We start from the raw sequence: 12895 nt of genomic DNA, 5'->3' as shown, positions 1-12895 counted from the left end.
ACTATCTTTGCCTTGCTGGCATCTACGTTTAGGAAGAGATTAGTGCCTGTTAAACGCTGTCAATATATGGCAAGGTTATAATTTTGGATTAGCTTTACTTTTGTTGTTGTACCACGAAGTAAGCCCTGTAGTATTTAGTTTTACATTTTTGTTAAATTTTATATAATTGTTTTTGGTGGTGTTTGGGGTTTTTTTGTTTTTGTTTTGTCCATCCTGTTGGATAGGATTTTGTTAAATTGCTGTTTTATTCTTTATTCTTTGTTATGATTAATGTATGTTATGACCTGTGGTTGCAACAATAAATTTATTCATTTATTCATATCCACTATTTGGGAGTTATATAGCTGAAGGAGTGACCGTATAATTAAAAGTTTTAAAATATGTCCCATTATTGCAGATCCTGAAAAATGTATTTCTTAAAATATCAGAATGATCTGTCCTATTATTGTAAATTTGGCAAGTCGAATCAACCTCCTGAAGGGTATAATCTCACCAAGTGGAACTGAAGTTATAGCTGATGGAAATATTTACTTTGGACTAAAGAGATCACCACTTTGCCTGCAATGTGGGCATTTTTGTGCCCACACAGAACACACCTCATTTTCTCCTTTTGCCAATTTAGATTCCATCAAAAATGCAAGGATATGGCATTGGTGGTCAAGGTTTGGTGAAAATCTGTGTGTATTAATGAGGTTTTAAATTTCTTCTTTAAATAATTCGTTTAAGTAAGTACAAGTTACTCAGTACATGATCATTGCAAGATTGACATTTTCCAGGTTGGAGTCTCTGTGGAGTTTTGTAGCTTCAAAAGCAAAAGGGGAGGGGATGGAGAGAGACACAGACTCAAAATGATGCTCATATTTATTTATTTTTAAGATATGATATGTCAAATGTATTTAGACATATTGCTGCCTTCAGGGGCAAGAAGGTCTTATTCCCCTCTCTATTTGTAGCAGTTAAACTAGAGGGCAGAAGTTAATGTTGGTGGCTTAACTTACAATTTCTATGTTTTGGACTTTATGAGTACATTTATAAGCACCTTAATTCTTTTCTTAAACTGTATGATTTGTTTATAATAAAACAGAATATAAAATTCCATCCTCTTGGTATTTCACTGTTACATAATATTTCTGTGTTCTCAGTACTTGGAAGCATTACTATACTCTTGAATGAGACCTGAATAATAACCTTATTGCTAATATGTGTTGCCGCCTATTCTTGCATATTCTAAATTTAACTGGTTATAACATAAGCAAGAAATCAGGAGTGAATCGCTTAGCTTGATGCAAGACTCATTATTGTTTATAACATTCAGATCCTCCCTAAAGTTCATTGTCATTCTAGAAGCACTGAATCAAAATACCTGCATATTTATAGACATTGGAGCTGGTTACAGGTTTTACTAAATTGATGTTTGGTTACAGGTTTTACTAAACTGATATTAAATATCAGAATTAATGTAAATGGCTAGTAATTTGAGGTTAGCCAGACTTTGTAGAAGAATCTATACCATATTGGACGTCTGGTGATGGAGCCTCTGACACTGTGATTGGCTGAGCTAGTGTGGTGACATGGAATATTTAGTTGTTCAGCAAGCTGAATAGTTTTGCAGTCCACCTTCTGTGAGGGAAGAAATCAATTTAGCTAGGATTAAAGCCTCACATGGGCCAGAGATGTAGAAAAGCGAGAAGAGAAGGAACCTAGAGGCAAGGAGGCTGAAGGAAGGATACAAAAGACTGAGAATGAGAAGGCTGATGGTGTAGGTAACGAATGAGATTTGAGGGGGAAAGGCAGAGGAGAACTGAGGCAAGTTAGGAATACTTGGAGAGAGGACTCTGAAGCAACTTCACAGCTGTTCAACTGAGAAGAAGCTTCATGGCTGAGAGAAGGGAGTGAGATTGGTCAAGAGACAAGATGGTAAACAAAGTGGGAAAGAATAGGCAGTGGTCACTCTGAGGGAATACTGAGTAATGGCGACATGGAATTGAATAAAGGAAGTATTAAGAGAAAATAAGACTGAGGCAATAACTCTCATGAAGACAAGAGGCAGATGGGGCTATGCTTACATAAAACATAAGTTCCATAATTGTTCTTGCCAACCTTTAAAAGTGCATTTGCAGTATTTTTCTGTGCTTTGCTCTCTATTCATATATGTGTAATCTCTAGTCTCATCATCTCCTGCTTGAGAGATAATATGATTTGCTATTGCAGAAAAGATTATTTTTTTATGCTCACAGCCCAAAACAAAATTTTGTGAGTGGAGTGGGGATACCCAAGGAATCAAGTGACATTCAAGGATTTATTGTGTACTGTGGAAACTGACATAGCAGACAATGTGACCAGGTTATTAAAGAGAAATCCTCAACTGTGGGTTTTTATTGACAATGATTAAAAAATTATATCCCACTTCCACCCCCACCCCCAAAGGGATTAAAAGCAATTAACAACATAAAATTAAAAATGGAGCATCAGTTAAATTATAAATAAAGCAGCATTAAAAACCATACAAAAGATACAAGATTCAGCAAATAAAATCAAACTCCAGAGGAGTTGAGGAGTATTTGGAAAAGTCACTTGCTAGAATTTGTCTTTCTTGTCTACCTGGAACAGTGCAGGAGGATGGTTCTTTATTTCTGAGTAATAATGTTCATATTATACTTATTATTGTCAGCTGTTAAAAAATAAAAAGAAAGCTTCTGCACACAAATACATGCCTGATTCTAAGAACTCATCTGAATACCTTTTCTTTTATCTTTCCACCCAGCATTTAATTATAGCTATGAAGTTTCTTATGGCATTTGTGATTCCTGATAAACCACGAGATATTCAGATAAAATTGGCAAGACTAGAATTTGAATCTCTGGAGGCACTCAAGCAGCAGGTAAGAGATGCTGGTAATGGACAGCTGGAGACTAGGCATAGATAGAGACTGTCACTGCTATCTTATTGTTCAGTGATATTTTGTTATGTGCCCTCTATGAATCCAGTAATTTATAACGTATCATCACTACTAATTTTCAGTTATTTAATGATGGCTCAAATTTGAACATCTGCAGTATATGGACATGTGCCAATATATACAATGTATCCCTCATTTTTAAATTTGATTTCAAACTATTTCTACCTAGCCTTTCAATCTCAAAGATCCCCATGGCAGCTTATAATAAATAATACAGTGCAATAGAAGCTGTTGTAGCTAAAAGAGATGCTGGAGGGACCTTTGTGTTGTATCTATAGAAAATTAGTTATAATTAGCCATGTCTTCTAATTATGTATGTGGGTCCAGTTATTTGGGGTCCATCCAAATATAATATGTATCATCAGGAATATGTATCATAATATGTATCATCAGGAATATGCAGAGGAGTTAAGGGTCATATTCATCCTGGTACAAATTTGAGCCCAGAAGCTGGTCACTATTGGGCAAGACCATATTAGGTGTGTTAGATGTGTGTTTTGATGAGGTTTTTATTATAGCCAAAAGCCAAGTTTAACTGGGATGTTGTTAGATACACTTTGATTTCTATTTTAATCTGGTCTTATCTAGATTGGGAAAAATAGCTTCCTTCAGAGTGAAATCTAATGTATTCATTAAAGGTAAAGGTAAAGTGTGCCATTGAGTCAGTGTCGACTCCTGGCAACCACAGAGCCCTGTTGTTGTCTTTGGTAGAATACAAGACGGGTTTTCAGCATCTTCCGATATCGCTGCTGCCCGATATAGGCGTTTCCCATAGTCTGGGATACATACCAGCGGGGATTCGAACCGGCAACCTCTGGCTTGCTAATCAAGTTATTTCCCCACTGCGCCATTAGGTGGCTCAATAATGTATTCATTAGGCCTGGAGTTTCAGGTGCCTCTAATGCATCTTAGCCAAACAAAGCTGTTAAGCAGTGTTTCAGGTTCAGATACTGCCATGCAGCAGTAGGTAGGAGCCTATCTTTTTCTTGAAGCGTCTAAAAGGGTTTAAAATGGGAATCTTATGTAATAAGCTGATCAAGTTGATATAATCCCCTTTTGACCCAAATGAGCCACACTATAGTGTAAGTTCCCACCAAATTAAGAAATTCTAACAGAAGTGGCCTTAGAGCGATCCACATACAAGAAAATCTGGAAATGTCCGAGGATGTGTGGGCAGAATTCCTGGAGTTATACACAAACTCATTGCCCCTTGGATCATGTCAGGAATGGAAGTCAACTGTACAACTTCTAGCTAAAAATCAGGCGTGTACCATATCTTGTATGTTTTCCTTGCATATATATTTGCTTATGGGGCTTGGTTTCTTTTCCTTTTCCTTTTTTTACTATTTGTATACATGCTTATAAGTTTGTCAGCGGAGTAGAATGTGGGGAGGTAAACGGGCAAGGGGTAAAAGGGAAAGGGGAACTGGAGGTGTTTTTAAAACCAAAAAATCCCTCAACAAAGAAAGTGTTAAAAACTACAACAAAAAAAGTTAGTCAGTCATGATGAAGGTCTGTTAGAATCAATGAGACAAGTTAGTTGTGATGACTAACAAGACCTTGCAATTTCAATGGGTCTCAGTGGCAACTAGCAGTGTTGAAGGCCCCGCCCCCCATTCCTGTTGCCACTGGCTGCTGTCCATGTGGGGCTGTGGTGAGCCCAGGGGAAGGAGCCCCGTCCTGGAGTGTGCTGCTAGGCAGCTCCAGATGTATTTCATGTTACATTGATACAGATCATCACCAACAATTTTTTGATTAGTAACCTTTCTTCTTTTCTTGGTACTTAATGTTTGTTTAATATGTCAAAAGTGAGGGGTATGTCTATTCTCCATATACTTTCAGCGAGCTCTGTGTTTGATGCTGCATTCTTTTGGCATTAGTCTGTCTTTTAAAACTTGCACAGCTGGCACCTCAGCTTTCTCAGTTTCTTGTTAAATCTCTTTTGCTGTGACACCATCTGCCCAGTCTTCCCCAGCTGTAACTGCACTGCCAAGCCAACATAATTTTTCTTGTTACTTTGGCCAAAAACAGCAAACCAACCAAAAGCATTAAAATAGCTCAGATAATTCAACCATTTTAAAATATTGAAATCTCAATAATAAAATTTCACCCACTGTTGTCTTCAGAACCCATTAACTACTTCTGCCTCCTATTCTGAGTAGTCTTTAAGTGGCGTTTTCTCCAAGATGATATACCCAGTCTATGAACAATTGTCCAGTTATTGGCAGCTTCTACTGCAAGAGCCATCCAAACTGATAGTGGTATATATACATGCAAATACTGGGATGTACTTATGATAAGTATATGGAAATTTGAGGCCATTCCACAGGGAAGCAGGCTCATCCATTTCAGATGAAATTCAGATACATTCTGATTCTTGAGTCTTTTAAGGCATATGTTTTAGTAAATGTTTAACCTAAAATTTAAGTGCTATGTCAGAAGTTCTGTTTGAGATGTCTGAGCTCCAGTTCCTGGTGTGTGTTCCTATCCAGGTCAAAGCTGTCTTCCTTAATAACCACATAACAGAATTCATATAAAGATTGAATCTAATGCTTTGCAGCTGAATTTTGCCTTTCTTGAATGTGTTTATTGGAAAGAAATCATGGCTAGACAGTGGCTTTGCATAATAGTACAAAGAGTGATTCCTTTTCACTGCATTTATTTAGTTTTTTGAGACAGGAAAAACTAGGTCATGTACTGAAACCTTAAGCACAAGTTCCTGTAGTCATCTTGGGGTTAGACTATAAAACATATACCAACAGATTTACCACTGCTTTCAATCCCTGTTTGTCCACAGTTAAGAATATTTTCTTCAAATGTATTACAATGATATTTGTCTGTGCTTGAAGAATTCAGCTCCAAAGGTTTTCTGAGAGTTGAACTTCCTGAATTTCAGTGTGAACTACGCCTGACTCTCTGCCGATCTAGTTACCACACATACAGTGAACTGACCTAACCTATCATTGGCACCTTTTCTCTTAGTTTAATATATCCTTGGTCAGATGAGAAGCCTTTACAATAATAATTGCAAATTACCATTGATCTCTTTGGTTTTTTCATCATTGCAGATATCGCTTGCCGGATTCTATCCTATTTCTTTGATCACTGAGCTTTTCAGTGAATGTAGTGAAATAAAGCACTTATCTCTGCTGTTACGCATTGTTACATTTATCTGAATATGTATGAATTACATGTGTGAAAATTAAGACATACATTTCTTTTTAAAGAACGTTTCCACAAGGTTATCATAGATATATTTAAAAATCTTTTGCAAAATGTATAATGTCACTTTTGTGTAAGGGAGGAGAGCTGGTCTTGTGGAAGCAAGCATGAATTGTCCCCCTTTTCATTGTCCGCTATGAATTGTCTGCCCTGGTTTGCATTTGAATGGGAGACTACATGTGAGCACTGTCAGATATTCCCCTTAGGGGATGGGGCTGCTCTGGGAAATGCGTCTGCATACTTGCATGCAGAAGGTCCCAAGCTCCCTTCCTGGCTTCTCCAAAATATGGCTGAGAGAGACTCCTGCCTGCAACCTTGGGGAAGCTGCTGCTAGTCAGTATAGACCAGGCCTGCACAACATAAGGCCTGGGGGCTGGATTCAGCCTGCGGGGACTATTTTACTGGCCCTGCTCGGCCTGCCCCACTCGGCTCACCTCCTAGAGGCCAAGATAAGATGCGGCAGTGGGGCAGGGGGCGGTGAAGGAGGAGGTACGAGCAGCAGCGGGGAAATGTTGGTTGCCCCACCCCTTGCATCTGGCATCAGATGAAGGGGGCATGGCTTAGGGCGCTGAGGTGCACGCATGCTTCGCCCGTGCAATCAGGGGCCCCCCTGCCCAGATTTTGTCCCCTGGCCCCCGAGGGTCTTGCTACACCCCTGATGCCTAGGATTGCAGCCTGAAAGCAATGACAATTTAGGGAGGGGAGAGTAATTGGCATTTATTTGGGGCTGGTTTGCAATCCACAGGCCCCACTGACTGAGCAGGTACAAGACCAATTTTCTGGCCACTATTCTTGGTTAAAACTAAAACTATTGACAGGGGGAATAGATCCACAAGTAACTAATAATATTTTTAATTTTAATGTAATAATGTGCTAAAAATTGACCTCGGCTCCTGCACGCCAAGTTGTGGATGGTTCCGGCCCACTAGGGCATTTGAGTTGTGCAGCCCTGGTGTAGACAATACCGAGCTGGATGGACCAGTGATCTGACCTGTGTTCCTAAACTGGGAATGTTCTTTATTAGTATATATCTCTAGGTGAGCACTGGCAAAATTAGCAGCATTTAAAAACATATATTCATATCATTTGGATTTCATATGGCAGCACTGGTTTTAAACATCTCCAATTAGGATCTGCTCCTATGGTGTTTGCAGTAATATGGGGCCACTTTTTTGTTTGTTTCATATAGTGTTTAGAATGTATGCAATATTGTGGAAGTTGTGAAAGAAAAATGTGCTTGAACCACTGCCATGATGTAAGCCATGATCCAATTCAGAATTAAGCAAACTTAAGTCTACTGAAATCAGTTGATTTAAATTGACTCAACCCTGTTTTGGAGTGTGCCCATGATATTTATTGAAATTAGATTATGGTAATTATGTTGAGGCAACTTTTGTATCTTTGCAAAAGAATAGAGAAGCTGCATTGTAACCTGGTCTTCTTCTTCCACTGTTTATAATTTTGTTAATTATAGGTTTATGAGGAAGTAGAGGGAGAGATTATCAAAAGTAGAGTGTAGAGTGGGCAGACATGTTCTTGTTCCTCTTTTATCTGAGTTGCTGTGAAATGTTTGGCATTTATATTGTTATCGATGATGTCTTTTATTAGTGTGCTATGTTGCTATATTTATGCTGAACAGATTTACTGTTGCCAGTGTTATCTGTCACCAGTAGAGTGCACCAAGTATTTTATAATCTTTCATAACAACTTTGTGACCTGGGCTATTAATATCTGTGTTTGACAGTTGAGCAACTGTGGCTAAGGAATTGTAATGTCTAAGGCCGTCAAGAGGGTCCCCAATGTATTTACTGGGACACATTGGCTCCTCTGTATCATTTATGTTAGATATTAAACTTATTGAAATAGGCTGCTGTAGAACTGGAATCCAGGCTGTGATTCAGTATCCATCCAAGACATGTAGTGGGTGGCAACTGAGAGCTTGCTGAACCTTCATGAAATGTTGCTGGAGAACTCTGCAGGATTAAACATGTATTTATTTGATGAATATATAGTCTGCTTTTCAACTGCTGCTCTCAAAGCGGGTTACAATTAAGAATATGTCAGCAAAATTACAGCAGTAACAAAACATTAAACAAGGATTGATTAAACAAACAAAAAGAAAACAGAGAGCCAATAGTGAATGGCATTTTAGCTATAAAAGACTTGCCTGAAGAGAATAGTATTGACAGCTTGAGGACAAGGAACAATAGTGTTCCCCGTCTGCCACCAGTGGGGGGGTGGGGGTGGGCCTGGCGGACAGCAAGGGGGTATGTGTGCTTGTCCATATCCATCAAAAGAGGAAAGGCCACCCTACTGTTTCTGGAGAGTTCACTCAAATCATGTGACAAGATTAGAACAGTGAAAGGATGACTTTGCCAAAGTCTATTAAAGTCTGGGCAGGCTGTGATCACCCAGATCATTGTAATGAGGCCAGGCAGATGGAAGGCCAGCTCTGCCTGGGCTATTCAGGACCGGGCAAACTGCCTCTCTCTGCTGTGCTTGGAACTGGTTTACACATGCATGATTATCAAACATTGACTTGCAATGTCAAATGTTTATTTGCTTGAGTGAAAAAACCATCACGTAGCAGAGCTTTCACACTATATTTTGCATCATCGCAAATATAGTACTTTCCAATGGAGGCTGTTTACATGTTTAGCTGCGAGATACTGAGTGATGTGACATTTGTGTGTTAATCAGACCTCTGTCTGATGGAGAAGAGACTCTGCATATGCTGAGTTAAAATGCTGGTTAACATTCCTCTGTGCAAAGCTGAGAGCTGGCCTTCAAAATAAAATATGAAAGTAGAAGTGAAGCTTATTTGTGCAGAGCATGTTTGCTGTATAGAAGACCTTGGATTCAATCCTTAGCATCTTGAACTGAAGATTGCAGGTGTTGGAAATAGGAAAAAAACATTTCCCTTGAAATACTGGTAAGCCACTGCCAGTCAGGGTTAACTGTACTGAGCTAAAATAATCCACTGTTTTAATTCTGTATCAGATGGTCTTGTTTTTATTTATTTATTTATTTATTCATTCGTTTGTTATGCCATGTTTCACATAAGCCCCAATGCAACTCACATATAGAAATATACAAACACAATACAAACATTTTAAATCAATAAACTAAGTTAATACAACAAAACACAGAAAGAACACAGTTCAAGGGACTCCTATAAATCATACAGCCCCCAAAGCTCAACAGAACAAACACATCTTAACCAGCCTCCAAAAAGCCAGATGGCAGGGAAAACATGAAGGACGTTCCAGAGCCTGTGTGCAACCATGAAGGTCCTGAAGGCCGTGAAGAGGTAACCATGAGGGCAGGCGCTTCCGTAATCAACACCCTGGGGCAGTCCAGGCTGCAAATCATGGAAGCATCTGCACTCATGGTTACAACACACCCCCTTTCACACACATGCTGATGTAACTATGAGCTGCGAGATTGGGGAGGTGAATGATACACCAGGGTGGGACTTCCGACCCACTTCTTATTTAATGTTTGAATAGGGCTAAGATGGGAGGAAAATTCTGCACCAGTGCAGTTTCCAAATCTTTTTCAAGGGCAGCCTAACCTAGAGCACACTGCATCTGGGTCTGATCAAGGCCTGAATGATAGTGGCCAGATGTGCTTTCTCCAGGAAGGTGCACCCAGGACCCTCCTGGCCACAGCTACCATTTGAGCCTCCAGGAGCAAACCAGGATTGAGAAGCAGCTCTAGGCTGTGCCCCTTCTTCCTCAGGAAGAGTGTTGCTCTATCCAGAACAGGCTGAGTTCCTTTCCCCAGATCAGTTCTCCTACTGGACAAGATCACAGGAACATAGGAAGCTGCCATATACTGAGTCAGACCATAGGTCCATCTCGCTCAGTATTGTCTACACAGACTGGCAGCGGCTTCTCCAAGGTTGCAGGCAGGAATCTCTCTCAGCCCTATCTTGGAGATGCCAGGGAAGGAAGGAAGAGCTAGATGCCCTTCCCAGAGCGGCTCCATCCCCTAAGGGATAATCATAATCTTACAGCGCTCACACTTCTAGTCTCGTTTTTGTCTTGTCTGGGTTAAGACACAAAGAGTATCTTTACATTACCCAAACAAGAATGTGTCCAAAGAATATCTGAAGGATAAAGACATAACATAGAGTTAACTTTATTAGCCTAGATAACCTTTTTAAATATTGAACTTTGTGTTACCTGTGAGTGAGAACAGGAAATGTGAGATCACACCAAGTGCATGTGGCATGATAAATTTAGGTCTGTAATAGGGGATAATTGCAAATTAACCTTGTATGGGGAGAAAATTGTAATTAAATATGTGTGACTGTTATGCAATGTGCTATTTGCTGTTGATAGAACTGGGAAAAAATTCTAGGAAGTTGAGTTTTTCTTCTCAATGTGGTATTAACCATTTCCATGTAACATGATGCAGCTAATTATTCTTGCTGAGATACCTTCATGCCAGTCTTAACATCTGACTGATATCCTAGTAATACCATTTAAAATAATTCTTCCTTTCTCCCCCCACCCCCAATTATGAAAAGGTCTAAGGGAAGGCAGCAAGATATACCTTTGTAGTGAGAAGAAAGCTTTGTAGGTTCAGAAACTGCTAAAGATTTCCTTATTTTCATCCATTGTGGTAACCGTAGACACCTCTTTTAAATGTGTTTTTTCCATATGAAAAAAATGTTTTGGATAACTACAGGTTACTCACCTCAAACATTGGTTCTTCTAGTGGTCATCTGTACTTCTACACGCCCTCCCGTCTTCCCCGCAAGGGTTGCTGAAGCTTGACTCTCTGACTGAGGGGATGAGGAGTGGCGCAGCCGCATACAACTGTTGGAGGCGGGATTCCTGCCCAAATAAGGAGAAATCAAACTTGTTAGATTCTGACATGGTCTCTGTGCAGGCACATAGCCCACATGTGTAGAAGTACAGATGACCACTAGAAGAACCAACGTTACAGGTGAGTAACCTGTAGTTCTTCGACATGGTCTCTGTTTTCTACACACATGGGCGCATAACAAGCAAGCACCCAAAGAGGAGGGGAGAAATAGAGGCAACAGGTAAACAACCCGAAAGAATTTATTTCATGACAAGCAACTCAACTGAAATCGATTGCAGGACACTCCTGCCAAATACAGCATCATTATGAGCTCTAACATAGATAGCGTAATGCTGAATAAATGAATGGGGTGAAGCCCAGGTAGCTGCCTGGCAGATAGCGTCCAATGGGACCGCCTGATCAAAGGCCACAGAGGCCACCACAGACCTAACAGAGTGAGCCTTCACAGGGGCAGGCAACTGCTTACGGGCCAGATGAGAACACAATTCAATAGTGGAGACTATCCACCGGGACATGGATTGGGCCGAGACCTGAAGCCCTTTCCGCAGCCCATCGTACAAAACAAACAAAGCGGGGAAGGGGGGAGGAAAACTAAAGGAAACAAGAGAAAACAGGAGAAAAACAACCAGACTACTAGTAGCCAACGAGTTGCTGAGCTGAAAGACACCATAATGTTTGCTGAAGCGCGGACGAAGAAAGACTGAGGGGATGAGGAGTGACGCAGCCACATATAGTGGCTGGGGGGTGGGGTTCCCGCCCAAAGCAGGAGAAATCGAGCTTGTTAGATTCCAACGTGGTCTCTGCACAGACACATAGCCCATATGGGTAGAAGACAGAGACCACGTCGAAGAAAAATATTTACTACATCACTCCTTGAAATCATGCTCTTCTCTCATGTTTTGTAAATGTATACTAATAACCCACTCCTACACAGCAGGAGGGAGAGAACTCTGATCCTGGTGGGTGTCCAGCAGAATATGAGCTTAGTCTTCTGTCCCTCCTTCAGTTGTAGATCACCATTTGGGGTGAGATAGTGAGTGCTGGAAGGGGAAGATTTCTGTGAATTTTCATGAGTCCATTTGTTACTTTTAAATGCATATTGGCCATTGATGGGCTTAGCTACATGTAAACTGGCCTACTGGAACCCTACCAGCCCTGTAGCAAGTAGAGGCTAGTGGGTGCACCACCCCACCAGTGTTCCCTTTAAGAGAGATTCCCAGATGTTTTTGACTACAACTCCCAGAATCCACAGCCACAATGGCTGTTGCTTGGGGATTATGGGAGTTGTAGTCAACAACATCTGGAAATCCCTGTTAGAGGGGACACTGCACCCCACCTCAAGAATTGCTTTTCTCTATCCATTATTATTATTTTTAATTCACCTTTCAATTTTTGATAGAACAATGACATTCTCTATTTAAAGAATTATAGCTTATTTTAAGAACAAGAACAATTTTGTGTATGACAGTTGGTCCTGGTGCTTCCTCCATATGTACAGTAGGAGGACTCCAAAAGTCTGCTCGCTCAAGATTTCCCTTGACAGAGTGGATTTTTCATTATTGCAAACCTCCTTTGATTAACTTACGTGACAGTTGTGTAGTAGTACAACCCTTGAAGAATTAAATACAATAACTTTCTGTTATGGGCTAGGCTTGCACTGTTTTACAGCGGTTCTGCTCCTATATCTTGGGTATATTTCAGATGGTGGTGCTGCTTGGTGACAATTGCTCTTCAAATCATGAGCTACTGTATGGAGTCCCTTGGGGCTCCATTCTGTCACCAATACTTTTTAACATCTACATGAAACCGCTAGGTGAGTTCATCAGGGGATTTGGTACTGGATGTTATCAATATGCTGATGCCACACACATCTATTTC

At 40.3% G+C, this 12895-nt stretch overlaps 1 protein-coding gene across 3 annotated transcripts in view; it reads left to right on the top strand.

The window, feature by feature from the left end:
* Window positions 1-12895, top strand: part of ANO10 (anoctamin 10) — a 119156-nt gene that overhangs the window by 74290 nt on the left and 31971 nt on the right. For all 3 annotated transcript variants that reach the window (XM_053266107.1, XM_053266109.1, XM_053266108.1), the window contains one exon: window positions 2765-2881. In XM_053266107.1, the coding sequence (XP_053122082.1) occupies window positions 2765-2881 (117 nt within the window). The remainder of the gene's footprint in view (window positions 1-2764; window positions 2882-12895) is intronic.

Source organism: Hemicordylus capensis, chromosome 6 (assembly GCF_027244095.1).
Source record: "Hemicordylus capensis ecotype Gifberg chromosome 6, rHemCap1.1.pri, whole genome shotgun sequence".
NCBI lineage: Eukaryota > Metazoa > Chordata > Lepidosauria > Squamata > Cordylidae > Hemicordylus > Hemicordylus capensis.
Note: the sequence above shows the minus strand (reverse complement) of the source record. Positions and strands in the feature narration are given on the sequence as shown.